Source organism: Cherax quadricarinatus, chromosome 90, assembly GCF_038502225.1.
Source record: "Cherax quadricarinatus isolate ZL_2023a chromosome 90, ASM3850222v1, whole genome shotgun sequence".
NCBI lineage: Eukaryota > Metazoa > Arthropoda > Malacostraca > Decapoda > Parastacidae > Cherax > Cherax quadricarinatus.
The window spans coordinates 512,501-536,351 of record NC_091381.1 but is presented as its reverse complement, the minus strand read 5'-3'; the positions used below and the strand labels follow the sequence as shown (position 1 = coordinate 536,351).

Here is a 23,851-nt window from a genome sequence, read left to right as displayed (position 1 = left end):
TGAGACGAGGCCAGAGCTCGCTTGAGCACCGGTCTGGGGACTTACTGAATACTGTGAGACGCTATCTCGTGACCTTCAGCATATAGATTCTGAACCTGGGAATAATCGGTCCATTCATGAGAAACATACATAGTTGAGACGATTGGACAGCCGTTGGGATTTACGCGACCTTTCTCGAAGAGATCTTTATACAGCGGTCTATTCAGGTCATTCACTGAGTCATCAAACGTCAGCAGAACGATCTGGGGAGTCTCGGCTGGGAGGAAGCCGCCTGAGATGAGGGGAAGCATGAAGAGTATAGAGCAGGGGGTAGAATCAGGAAAAATAACATAGTTACCCATCCAAGCAGACCTTTTTTATATAAAAGAAAACGATAGTTTCAGAAATTAAAAGGAATATAACAGGAAAGGAGTTATATGGTAAACTTACATAAACATTAATACCAAGCATAGGTAATGGTTCTATATACAATGAGGAAAATAAAAGATGGACATGCAAGCATACATAGAAAATGAAGATATTATGTACAATATAATGAAGGAACAGACACACGAGGGTAGATGCATTAGATACTTTTATGTACAATAAGGAGAAACCGAGGTCAGTCATGCGAAAAGCCGCAGTCGGTGACCAATGTATGTACAAAAGTTCAAGTAACGTAGACGAAGAACATGCGGCCATGAAGCAAGCTTCAGTGCAATGTACAGCACAGATGGGTCACTGTTACCACTGGGTATGTAATACTTACGAGACGGAATGAGAAGCCATTTCATGGCCATCAGCGTACAAGTCTTGGACCTGGGAGTAGTCGGTCCACTCATGACTAACATACATAGTGGAGGTAATTGGACAGTTGTTGGGGTTTTTCCTGCCGACCTCAAAAAGGTCACGATAGAGACCATTGTTAAGGTCGTTGACCGCGTCGTCAAAGGTCAGAAGGACAATCTGAGGAACCTCCACGGGGTCGTAACCACCTGTGGCGGGGTGGTTAGGGCAGCTGCATTAGCATAACTGAAGTCAAGCCCAGGTCATGCCAGGGCTCGTATGTGTGTGTGTATTGTGTGTATGTGTGTGCTCACCTAATTGTGGTTACAGGGGTCGAGACTCAGCTCCTGGCCCCGTGTGAGTGCGTGTGTGTGTATGTTAGTTTTGTGTGTGTATTCACCTAATAACTGTGTGTGTGTGTGTGTGTGTGTGTGTGTGTGTGTGTGTGTGTGTGTGTGTGTGTGTGTGTGTGTGTGTGTGTGTGTGTGCTGTACATGCTATTTCAGATGTCAAAACTGTATCTGTGCATCAGCACTAACTAAATCCTACTTATAAGCATCTAATTTAAAACTCTAGTCTAACTTAAGAAAATATAAGATATATAACATTAATTAAAGTTTAGCAATGCTCAGAAAAGACCCCATAAAAGTGTGTACCAACAGCTAGTCCACAGGGGCGAATATGGTGGACTTCATATAGTCTTATGAAAGAGAAGAATGGAAATCCCAGGTTCCTGTATCTGAGATGACTGAAAACGCCAGGATCTTGTGGAAAGGATGACTGGAAACGCCAGGATCTTGTGGTAAGGATGGCTGGAAACGCCAGGATCTTGTGGTAAGGGTGACTGGAATCGCCAGGATCTTGTGGTAAGGATGACTGGAAACGTCAGGATCTTGTGGTAAGGATGACTGGAAACGCCAGGATCTTGTGGTAAGGATGACTGGAAACGCCAGGATCTTGTGGTAAGGATGACTGGCAACGCCAGATACAACTTCTATGTTATTCTAGATTGAAGGAGGAAGCAGCTTCGCCAAACTTGATAATCACTGCTAAGGAGCAGGTTCGCCAAACTTGATAGTCACTGCTAAGGAGCAGCTTCGCCAAACTTGATAGTCACTGCTAAGGAGCAGCTTCGCGAAACTTGATAGTCACTGCTAAGGAGCAGGTTCGCCAAACTTGATAGTCACTGCTAAGGAGCAGCTTCGCCAAACTTGACAGTCACTGCTAAGGAGCAGCTTCGCCAAACTTGATAGTCACTGCTAAGGAGCAGGTTCGCCAAACTTGATAGTCACTGCTAAGGAGCAGGTTCGCCAAACTTGATAGTCACTGCTAAGGAGCAGGTTCGCCAAACTTGATAGTCACTGCTAAGGAGCAGCTTCGCCAAACTTGATAGTCACTGCTAAGGAGCAGCTTCGCCAAACTTGATAGTCACTGCTAAGGAGCAGCTTCGCCAAACTTGATAGTCACTGCTAAGGAGCAGCTTCGCCAAACTTGATAGTCACTGCTAAGGAGCAGGTTCGCCAAACTTGACTAGCCATTGGTACACCTTTTATAGTATTGACTTTATTACTCAACTTTATTTTTTAAATTGAAATGAGCTAAAACTACTGTCCATTATATATAAGTTTATAAGATTATCTTACTGAGTATTGTTGTACACGAGTTATATTTATCTTTGCTTTTATGACATTATTATCTAATGTAAAATATACAGGAGAGACATGCAAGCTGCTATATGCTCACCAGTTTACATCTTCAAAGATGTGTTCAGGAAAGCGAGTGAAATATGTAAATATGGAATGCTTTCAATATGTCTAAGTCATAGTTTAAAAGACAGATGTTGAAGAAACGACACTGGTAAACATAGGGGTCATCACAGACACATAACACGAACAAACATACAAGAATGTAAACGGACAACACACATAATGACTTTTAGTGACGGGGCTCTAGTGATCTGCGACAGGAGTGGTAAAACATGTTATCTCTAGCTGATATTAGAAAAAAAGACACAGGCGTACAGGAAGCTTTTAGTGTGGCAGCTTTTCGATTTGAGTGGAACTTTTAAAAGACGTCACAGTAAAAGTTTGCTCTACACCCGTCTTTTTTTTCAGTACTGTTGGTGGTACGGTCTTGAATATAACCTTTACTAAACTTTGCATAACAGTGAAAGAAAAAGGTAATTATAAAGCTATTTCAGGTGCAAAGGTGTCTGTAAAAGACACTAGAACGACTGTTTATTACAAGTGGTAGAGGAAATTATATGAGCCTAGAGTTACCAGTAGGTTTTTCTGTATTGATATTTGTTTTGACTTGCAAAAAAATGTAGTTTTTTTTTTCTTTTATTCTATGTCATCCATTTTAGGTACACAGGCTTCAAGATCACTTCAGTTTCATGATCACTCAATTTTCAAGATCAATAAAGCTTCAAGATATATTTGGGTTCAAGATCACCACCGTATCAAAATCACTCTATATTCAACATTTATCTTGATGAGTACGCCGAGAACTCAGTATGTACTATTTAGGCGCTCACAACACCAGCCACAGTCCTGGAGTTATCTTTGCCAGTTGTAAGCATAGAAACTAGAACTATCTAGATGTAATTTACAACACTAAACCCTTCGATGACCGTTAGGTATGCTGCAACATTGAGAATTATTTGGGGGAAAAATTGTGGGGAATGGCGGCGGGGAGGAAGTGTCGATTACTTTATCAGGCAATCGCTCTATGCAACTAGACTCTCTAAGGCCGTGACTGGCATGTGTCTCACTGTGAGAAAAATTCTTTGTGACAGTTCGTGTGCACTGTTTATTATTAATATAACTTTATAACTTATGTTAAGATACTTAGACATTTGAAAACAGTGTACATGTCGATTTAGAGAAGGAATAATATATATAAATAATACAAGGCATTTCTGAGTCTAACTTCTTTTCTTGTTGAATGAAGCTGTGATTGTTTCTTATCGTTGTTTATGCCACAATCCCGAACGTCACAATCCCGAACGTCACAATCCCGAACGTCAAGATCACTGGCGAGGCCCCTGTCACAATGCTACTCACTAATACTAGCCTCGACTTGCTACATAAATATTACCCCAACAGAGGTATAAGAGAGTACGAGTATAAACCTACATATCATGCATACTAATAGCCACATGCTTCCCTCTAACATAAATATACGTTTTCTTACAATATAATTTTCTGAAAATGAACGAATAGGTGATTAATTTAAACGCTGCTCAAGTAGGCTTTTGATGTTAATTACTAGTAACATTATTCACAATGTAACATATCAGTAATCATGGAACATATGTAGAACATAGAATATAAATTATATAATTACAGAAGCAACTACTAGTATGAAATTCTCATTTAGCTGATTAGATTAATATTTTTATTACATAATTTTGATATGCCCAGGTGCAAACATACACACACACACACACACACACACACACACACACACACACACACACACACACACACACACACACACAGGACTCACCTGGGATGTCTCTGCCTCCACAATAGCAGTCAGGAAGGCGGCAAAGTTTAGGATCACACTTAGTAGCCTTGGTGTCAACAGGAGGAGTAGGACCCTGAGGGGCAGGCCTGGCGTGGGAGAGGCAGGAAAATAGAACGTTCACTGGAGGAAGATAGGACGAGAGACATAGTGGAACTAAAAGAAAGACGAATGAGAGCGGAGAAAGTGGAAATTAGGTAAAAAGCAGCTTAGGAAGTGGAAAGAAAATGGAAATCGGCTGAGGATGTAGACAGTAGTAAACAGATTAGAGAAATAACATATTTAAAAAGAGTGGAATGAAACTGACGTAAAACTGTCGAGATTGCAACATATAAGGATATTAAATTCAGAAAACTTTAACACAACATTGAAATATGTAAATAAAACGAATTGTAACTCGAAATAAAGCTGTTAATAAAAGTTACAAGAAAGAGAAAACATTGAATGAATGTTCCTTCAGAGGACTTGATGCTGGTGACGGGATCTTGTTCCGTGGAATTAGAACTACCTATCTCGTACTCGGATAAAACTAACTTACCTCCTATTGAAATCCCACATGCATTCATATATATATATATATATATATATATATATATATATATATATATATATATACGATGGACCTTCAAAGCATATGGGAATTTTCATCTATTAGGTCTAATCATAAAATGAGTCTAAAAAGTACTTGGTTTCCATTAAGCAGGGAGCTGCCGAATGTTTGTCTTTGAAATGTGAGTTTTTGTAAGAATGTTGAAACATAAAATGTTTCCATACATTTGAATTAGAAGAATACGAAGCAGGATAAAATATTATCATTATTATTATTTTTATTAATAGCAGTATTATTATTATTAGTAGTAGTAGTATAATTGTTTGTATTATTATCATCAATATTAATACATATAAAAGAACGTATATTAGATATCAATATATCTACGGTGAAAGTTGGAAGCAGCTTGTAAAGAGACAAGTGTTGGAGTTTTCCTTGGATGCGGATACAAGGGCGTAATAACCAGTCATGGGTATGAAGAAGCAAAAGACTAGTCTGCATGTTATTTCTACATGCTTGTGTGTGATTGCCTAGCTATCAGTTGCTAGCTGAGTTTTTATTTCCGTTATTTATTGGACTTCCTCTTATCATTTTGTTGGCTGACTGGATCAGTTGAGTATTTCTGTCCCTCCCTCTCTCTCTTATATACATACATACATACATACAAACAAACAAGCATAAGCAGAATCAGCCACAATGTGATGATAGGGACTAACTCTAGACCTTTCACATAGCATCCAGCGCCCCGTCAGTGAAAAAGATTCAGTGGATAAGGGATACTGTGGGCACGGCCATTGATTCACTGTGGGAGTAGTCAGCTCCACTCTCCGTGTCCATCCTCCTCACCCCTGTTGGTGGGGGTGATGCATGTTATGACAATGGGAAACTTGCTTTCTCTCCACCTAGACTTAGTTTTTGCACCCCCTCCCCTCCATTAAGCTCACAGTTGGGTGAGAGAGGGATAACGAGCGTTCTTTTTAGGGTATTTTAGTGTACCAAGTAAACAGGAAGTCTACTAATGTTTCAATATATATTCACTATTATTCCAACCATAAGTCAAGAGTCAGGACGCGTAGTTTTCTCACAATATTTCTGAGAGTTTTTGCGTATTTGTAGCTCAGAGTGTCTGGATGAAGAAATTGGTAAGATTTCTTATATTGTCATAAATGTATGTTATCCAAAGGATTTCAGTGATGTGTTACTATCAGCAAAAGAAAAAAAAACATTCTGGCCATAGCTGTGACCTTTCAAATGTTGGACAAACCGGAAAACTGTTGAAGTTCAGAATGTGACAACACCAGCATTCAGCCCAGTCCCTGGACTCAGTATGTACAAGATGGGTATGTGGTGCCTAATAAAAATATTAAATTAAACCAAGCTAAACACGCCAGGAGTTGAATGTTATTTTTCAACCAATGTTTGTGAATGTACCCATTTGCCAGACTGGTGTGAAGCGCGTGTAATTACCCCTAATAGTTCAACCACACAGACATAACTGAGTCTTCTATTTTAAAACATAACAGCCATGACTTGTATAATAGTAGCCAAGGGTTACTAAAATTAGATCCTTATTTAGTGAAGTCAATCATTCACTACCTTGTTGGTGTTGGTCACTTTAATTGCACATGTGACTGTAACTGTACCTGTTACTGTAGCTGCACGTGTACCACTGACTGTAACTGTACCTGTTACTGTAGCTGCACGTGTACCACTGACTGTAACTATACCTGTTACTGTAGCTGCACGTGTACCACTAACTGTGGCTGTATCCGTGACATTAATGGAACCTGTACTTATGACTCAAATTGCCCCTGAAACTGTAACTAGCTACTACGTAGTGCATCAATGTATCTATTATTATATTACTACTATAATAATTATTATTATATTAAAGAGGAAGCAGAGTGACAATCAAGTTCAATCCAAGGAAGTTGAGGACATCTCCAGCAGTTCTTCGGCTCACAAGTCTGTCACCAGCATCAAGGAACTTCCCTTGATGGGACCAGTGTTTCTTATGCTTTACTGTCAGTTCTCCAATTGTATCATTCATTTAGACAAAGTACTATTGAATTATTGGATTTGTAATTGGGATACTGCAGTTGTATCTGCAGGTTTGTAGCTGTATTCATAGGACTGTAATTCTACTGAACCTGAAATCTGAAACTGTTGCAGCTAATTGTCAGTGGCTGCTTGTTGGTGCCGTCGTTGTCAGCTTGTTGGGTGTCCACTATGTACGGATTTGTCATGCTTTCTGGGTTTTATTACCCTGTTTCATCAAGGGGAGAGAGAGAGAGAGAGAGAGAGAGAGAGAGAGAGAGAGCAGATAGACAAAGAAAATAAGAAATAAAGACTGAAAGAAACACAAGAGAGCCGTCTTGGATTTAAGTGATGAAATATTTTGACATAACGATTAACCTGTAATAAGTGCTATTAATGGTATTTTTTATAAATAAAAGTCAATTATTTACACATCAGTACATGTCTCTACAGTGACAGGTATGTACACAACATTACATCTTACGCTAGATACAGTTGCAACAGCAGCAGCTAGTAAAGTAGGGAGCATATTGCTTTATTTTTAGAGCAAGAAAATAAATTCAAATTATTAGGTGCTGGCAATAGCATTTATCGTGTCACTGTTACAACAACAGTCATTTTGACACTGTCGCTGACAACAACAATCTACGCGTCAATGGTGCTTACAACAGTAGTCATCATGTCACCGATGCTGGCAACAGCAGTCGTTTGATATTCTTGTTGATAACAGCATTTATCATATTGATCAGCAAGTCTAGTGAGCTGTCTTGGCACTAGTTAACTGTTTTGGTGAGCAGTTCTGGTTAGCTATTCAGGCTTTGGTTAGCTGTCCTGGTCAACGGTTCTAATATGTTGTTTTGGTCAGCCATTCCGATCTTCTCTTCTGGTCTGACGCTCTGATCACCTATTATAGTGGAAGTCAGCTTGACCTCTTTCTCCTCACAACACGACTAAGCATTCGTAGTCATTGCTCAAAGCAGCGAACTACTTGCCTATGGTAAGTACTGAACCAAGAAATGAGCCATCGTCTGTTTAAAGTGGACAGCAGTCCTTATTGTGTGGTCCACAGTACCATGTAGACAAATATGTTGTAGAAAATCACTCCTAACAAAGATTAGTTCCGGGTATCACTGTGACAGGTCTCATGACGTGGGTCTCCTGAAGAAGTCATGTGTTGTGGTCCAGTAATAATAATCATGGAAAAGTGCTAAATTCGCAACGGTCAAAGTGCCTGGGAAATCGAAGGGAGTAAGGCTTGTACTGACGAAAGGAAGAGTAATGCCAATTATTTGGATCAAGGACCCTTCACCAACGACCTCCTTCCTCCCTAATTCCTTGACAAGTATTGGTATTTTGATACTAAGTCCCAGTTTTTGTTAATAGTGATTTTCTATAACCTTACGTGTTATTGTAATAGAAAGTGTTATCATACAGAGAAAATACAGGTGCAGAGCTAGTTATTATTGTGACAGCTTTTTATATTCACATAAGTAAAGGTTTTCAAAACAAAAGCCTGCAATTACTCAATGATCGTTTCTCTATTATTGTCGGCAGTACACCTTTGTAGTCACGTTGCTTTATTGAAGAGACATGTTGAAGATGTAAGTTGGTTTATGTTGAGCAATTGACTAAATCTGGTTTAGTTTTCACCCTCATAGTCTTCATAGATTTTTTTTTTGTGTGTATCTCTAAAAGATCCCAAATTCCTATGTACCACAGTGATGATTAATTTTATCAATAGTAATTAAGATGGCCAAGGTTTCACCACACATGAAAATGTAATTTTAAGATGTTAAGAGAGAAGAGCAAAACACAGAGTTTAGTGTTAAAGGAGAGACTTATCAGACAACATGTACATACCTGGTAACCTCACATATGTTCATACACAAAGTATTAGTTATAACAAACGTGTCGATATGTACAGCTGGACTGCGAGCCCATATAACATAACACTACCGGGTTAGAAGCTCATGACACTGCTGGGTTAGAAGCTCATGACACTGCTGGGTTAGAAGCTCATGACACTGCTGGGTTAGAAGCTCATGACACTGCTGGGTTAGATGCTCATGACACTGCTGGGTTAGATGCTCATAACACTACCGGGTTAGAAGCTCATGACACTGCTGGGTTAGATGCTCATAACACTGCTGGGTTAGAAGCTCAAGTCATAACAAAATACTAGTGTTACAAGCCAATAAGACGGGCTTCATAAAGTCACGCTAGTCATCTTTCCCAGTAAGAAAAAATGGATAAGAAAAAGACACTACGTACAGAGCAAACTTTTCTATACAGTTGATGTATCTTTAAAAGACTTTATAAAACTTTAAAAGCGAAAACTCTTCTGCAAATAAAAGTTTGCTCTGCGCAGTGTGTTTTGTACCATTAGTATAAGTGTTGTCCTTCGCCATAATATTATACCAGAAAGCAGTGAGAGAGAGCACGTAGTTGAGGTTTCCACCTGAACAACCCAACAATGAGGATAGCTAGTGGATAAGGCTTCCACCTGAACTACCTAACAGTGGGAAAGTCCGTGGTCGAGGCTTCCACCTGAACAACCCAGGAACTATGTAAATATTACGTCGAGGGTGTCGTACGAGTATGTTCTCAACAACTGATGTTTGTTATAGAAAATCCGTCGGACTTACAGTGTTGCCATGCACCCACCACTGTGTTACCATGCACCTATTATCGAGCTGGCATGCACAAACCCCTCCTTACCCCTTCCCTGGTAGCCATGAGCCTAAGAGGAGTGCCAACCTGTCCACATGCGCAATATTCCTACTCATGTAAGGTCGTTGCCATGTCCTGGGAAGAATTCCGAAAGTTCACTGCGCATGGAAGGATGTTAGATACATTTTAACGAAATACTTCGGTAAATTGACAATGATATACATAGCGATTTCTGCTTATAAGCAACATCATCAAGCGAGAGGTGATGTATACTCGTCTTCCAAAATTAATTACGTCTGCAGTGCTAGTTTGAATTGTTTCAGATTTATCTGAAGAAAATTATTAATGTTTTGGTCGTCCGGTTTGTAGATGTAATTCATAGTTTAATAACTATGTTACTAATAGCTCAGTAATACTCGCGCTAACAATTCAGTAGCTGTCACTCACAACAAAAGTAACCATGAATCACTGACAGCTCGGTGACTAAATAACTGATAGCTCTGTATCACTGACAGTTCAGTAACTATGTATCATTAACACTTCAGAACCTATATATCACTGATAAAACATTAAAATGGTATAAAATACCGACAGATTGTTAGGTAAGACACATATGCAACAGTTGGGTATCTTTATTTCGAAACGTTTCGCCTACACAGTAGGCTTCTGTACTCGACTGAAGAAGCCTACTGTGTAGGCGAAACGTTTCGAAATAAAGATACCTAACTGTTGCATATGTGTCTTACCTAACAATCTGTCGGTATTTTATACCATTTTAATGTTCATTCTGTCAGACACTACAACACAAGGGTATCTTGGTACAGACCATCAACTTCGACCTCTACTAGTGAGAACGGCTGGGTTTGAGAGGGACCTGCTCTCCCAAAGCAACCTACGTCTCACCTCCTGGCACTATATAAAGGCTCCATCCTGTCACTTCAACTTCATATTGTTTCAGACAACGGAACAATGCTCTTCTCCAGACTGAGGGACTGACCACCTCAAAACTTTAAGGGTGATGGACTGATTACATCGTCTTCAAGTATCTTCTGCTTCTATCAACTTTTCTGTACTCGACTGAAGAAGCCTACTGTGTAGGCGAAACGTTTCGAAATAAAGATACCCAACTGTTGCATATGTGTCTTACCTAACATATCACTGATAGTTCGGTAACTACGTATAACTGACAGCTCAGTCACTTTGTATCACTGATATTTTAGTATCTATGAATCACTGATACCTCAGCATGTATCCTTGAGAGCTCAGTAAGTGGCACTGATAATAGGTAATTAATTATCTGTCACTGGAAGTTCAGTAACTTTGTATCATTTATTCGTCATTACCTATCATAGTTCAATAACTATCTATCATTCATAGTTCAGTAACTGTCACTATTAGGTCAGTAACTAGCAATGACAGCTCAGTTTCTATTTACTGCTTATATCTCAGGAACAGTCTATACTTACAGCTCAGTAACAATCACTGACAGTACAGTACTGTCATTGCTATCTCGGTAACTATCACTGATAACTCATTACCTCTCTTGGTGATAACTCTATCAGTTATAGCTCAGTAAAAATATATCACTGGTAGGAACTATCTGACACTGACAGCTAAGGTTGTCATCTGTTACTGAGAACTCAGTAACTATTACTGATATATCAATATGCATCACTGGTCAGTGACTACTGATCACCAATATCTCAGTAACTATAAATTACATTACTAGGCTACTCTCTGCATGCATAAAGACTTGGAGCGTCACGCAAGATGACCCTTGAAAAATGTTCGCTGCTACCAAGTACTTGAACATTATTTGCGTTTATCATTGGAGATTTATAATTCAAAACCTGTTCACAGCTATACAAGGGACACGATTTTTTTTCCTGGTTCCTGGATAATGCTGATTGACTGAACTAACAACGAGAGCTATTAATGGAGGATCGAACCTTCACTTCTTGTGCTGATTGACCATCATAGGTTTAGCATTACATATGGCATTAATTAGTAATTATTCACTAGACATAGTGGAAAATATGTTTTAAGAATTTTGAATAAAACTTGTGGTTTTTTTTTATTATTGGTGTGTGAATGACTACCTTCCCATGCTATTAACACATCAAAACATGCAGGGATTACAATCTACAACGCTTTCTGCAGTAAGTCAGTTGGGGTCCTCAGTGAATGTAGTACTACGGGTGCTCTACAGACGGTGTGAAGTATTAATAAGAACCCAGTTATGGTGTATGAAGCGTGGACACAACCCTCAGTAATTGTGTATCAGAATACACCAAGATTCGTAGCCTAACATATTTCTTTTCCCGTCGCAGACGTGATGGCGTGTGACTAGTAACAATCTGGAGATCATTACTTGTGTGATAATTTCATTGAGTTAAACTGACGTGTCCTTGTATCACTTGTCAAGCATTAAGATGTAACTCACGCCTCTCAGAATGTGATGTGTATGTCTTGCTTTATAGCCAGAGTCGTTCAAACAAGTCGAACTGCAGTAAGGGTTCTCGAAAATTTTATGCATTGATAGGTATATATATTTTCATTGTGCACCAAAATTTAGCAACCTGACCTACTTTCGTATAACTGTCGTGATGTAATTACCTTATTCTTACCCAACTTCTATTATGTTAGCCTAGTATATTTAGTATTAAATACATTAATTCCTTGATATTAAGATATTTACGAAGAGATATTGCATTAGTAAAAATACGTTCGGTTTGTGTTGTAAAACTATCGTTCCTTCATAAGCCAAGATTGAGAGCTCTGTCATAAAAGCAAGACATTTGTAAGGGAAAGTAGGTGCGATAACTATGTAAAAAAAAGTGTAGGGGAGCATAGGAACGACTCGTTCTCGTTCATGAGGTGATGGTATTAGTCATGTTTTTACCTCCTCGGGGGGAATCTCCAGATATCTCGCGAGGGTGCTGACGGAGCGAGCACTGACACAGGCTTCAAGGTGATGCGGCTACTCCTGCAACCAAACGCCATGGGATACTCAGAAGAAGAAGACAACAAAACAGTTTTGGGGAAGTTAGATTGGTAGTGGCAGAGAGGGAGCGGAAAATGAAATAGTTGGCTTATAATTTTTATAGCGTCAAAGAATCAAACTGAGGAAAGCAATTTACATAATTTATACAGCACTGGAGGAGGGAAAGATAAATTCAGCTGAAAAGGAATATCAGATTGCTGAAAGAAAAAAGGTTGATGCGTTATTCTTTCAATTTACAAATGGGCAAAGCACAAGGGTTGTTTACAAAATTATTTGGGGAAACTTAAGAGTTTCTGAAAGCGCCAGTCACCTCAACAGAAAATATATATATATATATATATATATATATATATATATATTCTTGAACAAATAGGTTTATTCATGACGAAAATACAGTTAATTTCTTTAAATCAAAGCAAATGCCCTAATTATACATTTTTATGAGGAGCAGCGACAATAAACAACATGCAATGTTAGTTACAGCTGTGGAGTATTTAAGATACATTTAATCTGACATACAGTTTAAGAACTGCCACACTTAATTAACAGGCAAACATTGACTGGGAATTAGTGAAACACAAAGGACATAAGCCTCACTCTGAGACAGTATTTTGGTTCTCTTGACAATCATGATGAACAACGCAACACTGTATGGTAAACTTTAAAGATGACATAACTATTCATCAGACTTATTGATGATGCAGTATATCTGCATAACTGAAGCCCACATATTGTTATATATATATATATATATATATATATATATATATATATATATATATATATATATATATATATATATATATATATATATATATGTATATATATATAAAATACCGTAAATTTATATTACAAGATGGTTATAACAGACCTCTTTGGCACAGATGAGTCGACGGCAGCAAGAGAGGGGGTGGAAGATTCTCTGGGAGGACTTCGGTTTGAGTTAGGCTGTCTCGTGTTGCTCCTGCTTAGAGTATCATAATCGTCAGAAATAATGACACCAGTGAGATACAGTACTTTACTTAATATTCTATATGAAATATGTTAGTTCACAAAGATTTTTGGCACATACATAAATGTGTTAGATAATCTGCATTTATATTTTATATATTCAGTAAGCCAGTTATTCATTATCAACGCTCAAATTACGTTTTATGTAAAAAACTCTTAAAAATAAGAAATGAAAAACATGTTAGTGTAAAAGATAAATTAATAAAATATTGGAAAATCTGATTTCAAACAATGTTAAATTGTTCATACAATATCAGAGTATTAAAGATTCACTCACGCACCATCTGCCTTCAGGTGCCGGTGGATAGTTGCTGGTTCTGTGTATTCCCAAAACCGTGAAAGACTTGATGGAAGGAAAGTGTGTGTTTCCAGTGGTCTGGCCAAGTCATGCTTATTGTCGTACAGTACAGTAGCAACAGCAGTTATGTGTCGCTACGTAAAAAAATCTGCCATTCACCTTTGATTTCTCCTTTACTTATTCTCAATTATGGATTGTTTTGTTCAAAAAATATTGAATTTTGGATAAAACAATGAAAATTGTTCGAGGGCATTCCCACATTAGATTTACGTTTCTATTCAATATTTCTTAAACAAATTCCTATTATATATAAACTGTATAGCATGCATCTTACTAGAAAAAAAAAACAATAAAATATGATTATATCAGCCTTAGAAAGCAATATTTTTCGTAGCAAATAATTTTCAAGCTTCGTCAGATCTGCGTTTTGTCAATCATTAAAATAAACAAGAGGTGGGAATGCATGTTGTGTGAAGGTCGACTTAGCAGCTTAAGAACCAAGTCCATTTTGTCTCTGAAATGAATGATGAATATAAAATTAAGGGATGCAAGACAGTCACAGTCATGAGAGGTTGTCTTCGGTATGTGTATTTGTGATGACGAATGAAAAGGTGAATGACATGAGGATAAATGTCTCGAAGAAACAAAAGTCTTGCAACAGAAGTAGAAACAACTAAGATGGTATATATAGAGAGAGAAAGATTGAAAAAAGAAAATAAGGACAGGAAATTGAACAAGAAGATCTCGTTTATAAAATAAATTACTGAGAAATTTATATAAAAATTAATAATCAGCTTTATTAGCTTGAAATAGCAATACATAATGCAGGTGATGCTGTTTCTGTCACCGCAGCTTGTTCGTAAAAGCATTAACCCATTGCCGCTTGACAACGCCGAGAATTTTTCGCCATGCATTAGAAACTTGCAAAAAATACCATGCTGTAGAATCTCTGATGTTTGGACTATGTAGTCCAAGCGCATCAGGGAGTTAGTCAACTCATAACATACCTCGAAGGATTCTTGGATGACCTAGAGGAACCAGAATTGGTGGAAGAGGACTGAGAGGATAGGGATTTTAGGGTTGGTCTAGTGCTGGGGATTCGGGAAGAGGAAGAGGATGAGAATGATTCTTGTATGGGAGTGTCATCTGGGGTGTCGGAAAGAGTCTCTGGGAAGGCGGTGGGAATATTGGACAGGGCTCTCAGTGCCTGGGACGCTGACTGAGAGAACGAGCTTCCCTGTTCCTGACTGTGGACCGTCTTAGCATTCCCAATTGCTGGGATTCTCGCAAAGTGAGGTGGTGGGGCGCTCTGGGGCACATCAGAGGGCTGGGAGTGTGAAAAAACAGAGGACTGCGAAGGAGAGGATGAGAAGGAAAGTGAGGAGGGAGAGTGAGAGGCTGACCTCGAGTCAGACTCAACACGGGCATTATGGGATTGTTTATGTTGTCTGTTAGGTTGTGGTTGGTAGGTAGGAGTGACTTTGGTAGGACTGAGGGTGGGTGGCTGAGGATCGGGAATTCCGGAGAAGGAAAAGGACGAGACGGGGCGTGTAGAATCAAAGTCAAAGTCGGAAATTTCGAAGGCCTTGGTTATACCGTCCCTGTAAGAACAATACACCATCAGGACTCTACCGCCTACACACTCCATCTGGCTTGCATAAATGGCTTAGTCTGAGATTGTTTTAGTTTTCATACCCTATTCAATTACTTATATTCATATATAAAACAAAAGCGTGCAGTTCGCATGCTAAGTTCAGTTGATCTTAATTTATTATCGTATATGAACGTGCTTAAAAAAAAACAGTAGTAATGGCAGGAAGATTAGAATTTTTGTATTTAGTGATTTACATGCTTGTTGTCGTGCATTAGTTATCAGAAGAGCGGAGCGCCGTGAGAAGAAAATAACTACCGTAATACGGTCCTTAATGGCAACGTTTGGCAGGTCAAACAACTCTCACACTTTCATTAACTTTTCACAGTGCTATATTTTAAAAAGAAACCAACACACTCTTGGATGTAAATTGTGGGAGTCACAACACGAAAGAATTATTAGACTTTGAAAACCCTTATTATGAGTCTGATTAAACCCAAGTCTATTATAATATGAATCAGTAGATGGATTTTATTCGACATTCAGTTGGTGAATGAGTGAGGTAACACCTGAGACTGAGAGGTGAAGATGAAATTCACATCCAAGACAGTGAGTTGACGCCGAGCAGTGAAAACAGAACCTGGAGTTTGAGAAGGGTGATGAAGGGGCAGGTTCTTGGTGCTCAAAGGCCGCGGAGGTCCTAGAGGAGGTGCTGGCTGCCCGAAGAGAGGAAGAGGGAGAGGAAGAAGAGGAGGAACGGAAGGAGGAAGCTTCTCCTCTGGAAGAATCTCCTCCTCTGACGAATGTCTTGGAGGAAGGCTCCACACGCATTCTAAAAAAAGGTTGAAAGATTCACTGTCGATTCGCCCCATAAATAAGTTATATTTCTCCGATTGCTACTTCGTGATTGGTTGGTAAGAGTCACTTCTTCAGTCCAGGGTGTGGAATGTCTACTTTGCTCTGATAGAACTAGTACAAGTCACTTGCTGCAATATTAGCATTTGGTTACAATGCCATCTTCGTACCCGATAAGAACCAGGTGCTTCACATGCATTTCCTGTTTATTAAGAGTAAATTTAATCTCAATGCTAATGTTAAAGCTATTTCTTTTCGCCTAAATTATTTACCACTCTGTAAGGTGACTAACAAGATGTTACCAAAACCTTTTGCTCTATCTTGGCTTTATCTAAGGCTGAACTACATATTTGGAAGGGAGATGATTCACATGGTGATGGGGAGGGAGGGAACATTCTTAAGCATATAAGGGAGGGAGTAGCCATTATTATGGGGATGGACGAGGAACTAATAGTTAAGGGAATAAGGGGAGGAAGTAGATATTTAGAGATGGAGTAGCCATATTTATGAGGGGTAGGAACTATTCTGAGAGGGAGGAAAGAGAGCTCTTAATTTTAAGGGGATAGAGGGAGGGTGTGGCCTCTCTTTGAGAATTTGGGAGATGACGTTATTAATCTTATGGAGGCAGAGGAGGGAGAGGCCATTCATAGAGCGATGGAGTGAGTTTCCCTGAGAGAAAATGGAGAGGAAGTGTCATCTTTCAAAGCGGTAAAAGGCAATGAAAAAGATCATAGCTAATAGCTTTGTCTTAGTAAACGTAAATACTTTCATGCATTTATATATATATATATATATATATATATATATATATATATATAATATATATATATATATATATATAACTATCCAATCCACTCATAGCAGATCTATAAAAAACAAAATACAATGGAAGACGACCCTGATTGATAATTTAGTAGTTTCTGTAGTTCATGATGTGCCAGAAGCCAGTACTGTGAACACCAACCCATCATGAAGTTTGACACATAGTGAAAGGCTCTTGATCCAAGAAACTGAAGCTATCCCCCTTTTCCTTGGTTCACGCTTGATCATCTCCCATTCTCCAGGCGCTGCATGACCCATGGGGGATTAGCGCTTCCCCATGAAGCTTATATTAAGTGAACACCGAGTAATGGTTGCCATGGCAACTATATATGTTAACATGCTTGTATGTCTAACCCAAGAAATAAGCTTTTATATATATATACATAGTGATTTTTAACCTTACATATAGAGTTAATTATACTGGCAGTATTATATACAGTATATATACATAATGAGATATAATTTATCAGTATTATAGAAGAGGAACTTTTATTTACAGAGTATACTAGTTGCTGGAGACAGATGCAGAGCGATTATAAGGAGAGGGAAAGATGGAGGAAGACAATGATAATGATGGAGTGGGCCAGTGGATAAGGAAGAGACGAGAAAAGGAGGGAAAGTGGAAAGTGGTTGGAATAGAAAAGGGAAGAGGAAGTTAGGAGGGATGAAGGGAGGTGGAAGAAGCATCGAAAGGAAGGGAAAGAAGGGGGGATAGAGGAAGAAAATAGGAGGAAGGTGGAGGAGGTAGGAAGCAGAAGAATGAAGGAGGGAAGAAGAAAAGAATGGAGGGATAGTGGGAAGCAGGATGGATAAATGCCAATTTATGCAATGATAACTATTTCCCATTTGGAAAAAGATATTTAGAAAATAAAAATCAATCGCGAATTTCAGGAAGCGATTTATTAGAGAAGAGAGCCACAGAGAACATTGTGGAAGAAGACCAAAGAGAATATTACAGATATGGACCACAGAGAACAATAGACAGAAGGCCCACAGAGCAAAAGCAACTATTGACATTATATTACAGAGAGAAACCATTGACGGAATCTCAGTAAATTTCCACAAGCAAAGGATTCTAGACTAAGAACCGAGCGTTCTAAAGGCGGGTTTCTAGAAGAAGTAGCAGTGCAAGACCCGGGAATGGTCCACTGATTAAAGGCAGCCGGAGGAGAGATCTCTCAGCTTGAAGGAAATGCTAAATATCTATGAAAATATTGCGCTGGTTATTGTAGTTATTTTGCAAGTTAATTTAAAGAATGCAATTTAAAAAAAATGGACATTTCCTTGGGAAGGTCCGTGCAGCTAAATCAGTTACTGGCCACTACTAAGCCATAAATTACAGCTTTTTTTATTTATCTTCGTAACCAGCGCATACCTGACAGGAATGGGCCTCAGTTTTGGGGCATTCTTGGGAGCGGGAGTGGTGGTAGTGGTGGTGGTAGTAGTAGTAGTAGTAGTGCGGGGACGGGGGGTAGTAGTCGTTGTGCTAGTGGTAGAGGTGGTGGTGGTGGTTGTGGTGGTGGAGGTGGTCGTGGTTGGTGGAGGTGGTGGAGGTCGAGTCACGAACTCCACTCCCCTGGTAGCAACTACTTCCTCCCTAAGTTAAAGTGCCCGTGTCGGAAATCAAGAGACAACTTTTAGATCTTCTGAAGCTCAGTGCAGGTAGAAACGAAGTCTATTTAAGTGCAAATACATTACAAGCAGTTTGGCTTAACAAAAAACTACAACAATAAGATAATTATTATAAGGTCAAGCTTTAAGACAAAGTAACTGGGTGTAAGGAAAGCATCTTATAACACTAAGAGGTTGTTGTGCCTGGCAGGTAGTGAAAACCGAGCAGGTTGTGAAGACGGAGCAGGTTGTGGCAGGTAGCAGTGCAGATATCAAAGGAATTTTTGCTCTTAAAGTCTAATAAGTAATTAAAAAGTAGGAGCTAGAGTGGAAGCCAAATTGTGGGAAAATATATTAGAAAACCACACTCGTTTACCCGTGATTTTGAGACCACTCATCCGAGGATTAAGTTTCATTGAAAAAAAAAATCAGGAAAAATCTTGGTGACCGACACAGTAGTAGAAAAGAGCGCAAGAGCCCCAATGTATATCAATAAATATGCTGCACTAGGAAACATTGAAAAACAATGCTGACATCCACAACAAGAGGAATCATTACACAGAACGAAAGGTGCACATAGCATATAACTATTTACTAGTTTTCACTAGTCGCTGAACTTTCTTTGAAAAGAGAACTATGAAACAATGCTCCATAATGTCCAAAGGGTGATGGAAAGCGTAGTCTCTTTTTTTAAGGGACACTTTCTCCTCGTCGACTGCTACTGGATCTCAACACACCTGCTACAGCACCTGCAGCCCAATCTCAAAGGCGTAGGGGAAGCCAAGTGGAAATAGTGAAGGTCAGATGGGAAAGAGAAACGGATAACAATAACTAATGCGTTGGTTATTATCTCTTAACCTGGCGCCGAACCCGTATTGTACGTATTTAGGTAATCACCAGCGAAGAACTTCGTAAGGTGTTATCAGAGAACCTTCTTATACTGGGAGCTTCGTGAAGATGGTATCAGTGAACCTTCAGACGTCGAGAACGTAAATAAACTCGTTTCAGATAACTTTCAGATGTCGGGAACTTTGCTAAGCTGATATCAGACAACCATTTCTGCTCTTCATACTGAATACTATTTATTTTCATTTGTTAACATTAGTCCCTCCACGCGTCTTGCTCGGTCTGACTGGGACTTAACTTGTATTCACTGGCATATGTTTGCTTTTTTGCTAATTGCCTTTGCATACATAACTACCACCTAACCGCATTTTATGTTGTTTAAGACAGTCATGAAAATGCTTGAAAAATGTCATAACATTTGAGGGAGAAGACATGATTATATTAATTTGTTCGCATTCTGCAATGAGAAGGAAATTGTATTAATTATTAGTGCTGGATTTAGAGAAGACCCGGAGGACCAGTGTTACCTTATAGGTGAGTGAGTTGCTGCAGGTCGGTGGACGGGCTGCTGGGTAGTGGGTGCTGTTTGGGTATTAGGGTCGTAGTAGTCTGCAGGGGGAGACGAAATATTTTACTTGTCCGGAAAAGAAATCCTGACATGAATCCTAGTAATATAACCCAGTGAATCTTTTTGACACTCACCTGTTGACTCTGATATGCTTACCAGTTCAACCCATTAAAATTAATTTAGACTACATTAATAGACAAGACAGTGATGGAGTGAATGATGAAAGTTCATCTTTTTCGGGCCACCCTGCATTGGTGGGAATTGGCCGATGTGTTAATAAAAAAATAATAATAGACATACATACATTGACAGGTAGACAGACAGGTAGACAGACACACACAGACAACAGTTACACGAGTGACAAAGGTAGACACCAATGGGAATCTATCGCAAATTGTATGTAGTTTAATTAGTAACAACATAACTATAATTTACTAGATGAAAATGAAGAATGTAAAGCATTACATTTACTGAAAAAGTAGTTTACCGTAGAGGTAGTGCGCAGTAGCACCTAGGAGGTCATTCACCGTAGAGGTAGTGCGCAGTAGCACCCAGGAGGTCATTCACCGTAGAGGTAGTGCGCAAGAATAAGGATAGAAATACCTTAATATAAGGAGACTGTACAGCGGTAACAGAGGAAAAACTGGCCATAGAGGAACTGTGAATAGTATTAGAGTAACTTACTGAAAGGGATCTACGCAATATCAGTAGAGAAGTAACATTCTACAGACGAACTGCGCCATAACACTAGAAGTGAATCACCAGAGGTGAACTGCACACTAGCAGCACAAGAAATGACTTACCGTATAGGAGGTCATCGTAGTAATACAAGAAGTCGTTATCAGTGAAGTTGAGATCGGTGTAGTTGTTGTCGTTGACCAGAGGAGGTGAGTGTGGGGAGGCTGGCTGGGTAGGCCTAAGAGCCGTCAGTGACCTCACGGTGGTTGGCCTGTAAGCATGCTCGTTTTAGCACTGACTTGTATAACTATTCCACAGGCTGAAAGACACTTGGTGCAACTAAGCCTTTATTATAGACGAATTTTCACTCTGGGTAGAGTACCATGAAGCCATTACCGATTCTATAAGAGTGCAGGAACATTGCGGCAGGCTCACTGGCCCAGACTAAGCAAATCTTGAAATGGAACCCAAAGCTACCCAAGAATTTACTCCCGTACCCACGACACCAATAAGACCCTGGCCCCTTAGCATCAAGTGTCTTTCTTTCATGCTTAATGACAATTCCTGCTGTCCTTCAACCATTCAATTCCTTGAAAATCCGAAAAAGCTGATTTAATCAGATAATGACTTAGGTGTTGACACTAATTTCACTTGTCTCTGACTTCTGATTATAACATCCTATTCCTTTTGTTATACTGTAATCACCTTGAGCAGGAATCACTGACGTGTGGTCATTTATGCTTACATCCTGACTCATCTATTTCTCTGGAGTTTTTTGGACTCTAATAAAATTCTAATCTGGCATGCAATTTCGCCTGAAAATTATGACACTGAATTCACAGTGTACACCGCTGATTGTACAACGTACAGTTTTCAGTGCATAACGTAAAATCTTGAATGTACACTTTACAATTTTGATGTATACTGTTGAAACAGTAGGCAGTGTTGAAATGCCAAGATCATAAAATTTGACGAGTTAATTAATTCTGTTACTTTTAACTCCTAAGACATTGTAGTCTTGTTGTTCAATACACTGAACTAATTTAGCATAAATATGCTAAAAAAATTTAGCTTATGATTGGAGGGACGTGACTACAAAAATTTAGTACAAGTTCGGCAGCGGTCTACTCTGACATCTCTAGCTACACTCTAGCTCTTTAGTTGTAGTGGACCATCTCTGGCTATACTCTGGTTCTAGTGGTCTACTCGACGTCTCTGGCTACTCAGTGAGTCAGTAAAGGCTGGTGATGAATAAGTAACAGGTTGATAAGTGATGATTGTATTTCTCCACCTGTCATGCCTTGTATAACAACACTGCTCAAGTCATCTTTAGTCCATCCAACCTCATTTTATCACAGTACATGTTTAAAAAGATTTTACTATCGAATTTAAATGTATAAATGAATAAAGTCAGTCAGTCGATAAAGAGTTTTGTTGCGTTTATTTGTATCACCGTTTAGTTCTGCCCTCGACCTGTGTACATGAGAGAGACAGTATTCTGAAGAAATGTCTTATAAAGAAAATATTTATTTTTAAAGTTCAGTTAAGGGAATATAGATGAATAAAAGTATAATAAAGAGAAATCACATTTATAAATACAATAAAGCGAATATAGATTCATTTCGTCAACTACTTTAACACACGAAGCTTAAGATGTGTATTGCAACAGTGAAGGTGAGTTTTTTATAGTATGGGCAGATCTAAACGGTGTCCATGAGAGGCGATTGTGAGCAGTGCTGCGGGATACCTGAGTGGCTGCCGGCTGTCCTGGGTGTTGGGGTGAAGACTTGGGAAGGACTGGGCTGAGTCTGAGGTCTTGGGGTTACTCACAGGCAGTTTAGAGAGCTCGGGGTGATGTACTGTCCCGGGCACTTGAGGAGGGAGTGCTACAGAGTTAAACTTATTAGAGACTTTCGGGCTTTGGTTAGCATATGCTGTATTTCTGACTTTAGAAAATGGAGGGAATGTTGACGAGTGATGCCTCAGAGGCCTTGCAGTGGTGGATGGTCTAACAGGAGCATTGGGACGACGGATCCTTGTGGGTTGTTCATCTGTAATTTCGATGGAATTCGACACAGGACGTGTGTCTGATAGGGTGGGTCTAGAAACCGGTGACGAAGGGGTAGAAGATACCGGTGTGCGACGGAAATGAGGTCTTGACGAGCTGACAATAGGTTTTCGAGAGGTCAAATGAGGTTTTGGTGAGGTTACATGGGGCTTTGGAGAGGTGACACTGGGCCTTCGCGATATGACAGGGGGTTTTGTAGACACAGTTCTGGGAACTGGTGACGTGGGGAAAGGTCGTGGTGCATTGGATGTGTATGTGACACCTAAAGTTGTTCGTACGAAGTCTTTTGTCGCGACGTCGGGAGGAATAACCTGAGGCTTTCGAGAGAAAGGGGGAGGTGGTGGAAACTGAAGAGATGATGTGGAAAAGAGAGGCTCAATTTGTGGCTCAAAATATGGCTCTTCTGTTGACTTAGGGGATTCTACATTCTCTGAGGGAAATTGTGGTAGATGAGAAGAGCTATCGAATGAATCTTCAGAAGGAACCCGAACTACTGCTTCTTCAGGTATGAAAGGCTCGGAGTCTGGCCCTGGTATAAAAACGTTCTCCACATAACTCTCCGGGAAAGAATCTGACAAGGATTTAAGCGGCAATAACTCTGGTTGGAAATGTGTCGGCATGTGATCCAAGGGAGTTCTAAGGGGTCTATGAAAGAATGGGCCAATTTGGGGTCTCGGTCGCTGATTGTGGGGTCTGATTCGTTGTTGGAAGGAAGGCTCTCGCGGCTGTTCACGAGCAGGTGATGAGAAAGGCTGCGTGTCGAAAACAGCGCTAAAGGGATTAAAACTCTGGAAATTCCCAAAGGCACTGGCAGGGGATGATTTTCTCGGTGGTGAACGGAACTGTTGACCAAACCGGTTGGTGGGAAATCTAGGAAAAAATCCCTGTTGGAAAAAGCTGGTTTGTGGGGCCAACTGCCTGCGAGTAAACCCTTGGTCAGGTCTGAAAG

The 23,851-nt window shown here is 39.6% G+C and overlaps 1 protein-coding gene across 21 annotated transcripts in view; it reads right to left on the bottom strand.

Annotated features, from left to right (window-relative positions):
• Cda5 (Chitin deacetylase-like 5) overlaps positions 1-23,851 on the bottom strand; it is a 339,947-nt gene that overhangs the window by 13,842 nt on the left and 302,254 nt on the right. For 3 of the 21 annotated variants that reach the window (XM_070104251.1, XM_070104255.1, XM_070104252.1), the window contains exons 8-17: positions 22,582-23,851; positions 20,960-21,105; positions 20,116-20,197; positions 18,507-18,728; positions 16,095-16,286; positions 14,871-15,464; positions 13,426-13,521; positions 12,453-12,536; positions 4,276-4,382; positions 749-974 (exon numbers count right to left, since the gene is read on the bottom strand). The exon at positions 22,582-23,851 is cut by the window's right edge and continues 284 nt beyond it. In XM_070104251.1, coding sequence (XP_069960352.1) covers positions 749-974; positions 4,276-4,382; positions 12,453-12,536; positions 13,426-13,521; positions 14,871-15,464; positions 16,095-16,286; positions 18,507-18,728; positions 20,116-20,197; positions 20,960-21,105; positions 22,582-23,851 — 3,019 coding nt within the window. Of the gene's footprint in view, positions 1-45; positions 272-748; positions 975-4,275; positions 4,383-12,452; positions 12,537-13,425; positions 13,522-14,870; positions 15,465-16,094; positions 16,287-18,506; positions 18,729-20,115; positions 20,198-20,959; positions 21,106-22,581 lie in introns of all 21 variants that reach the window. The other 18 variants (XM_070104253.1, XM_070104270.1, XM_070104254.1 and 15 more) reach the window with 17 other exon arrangements.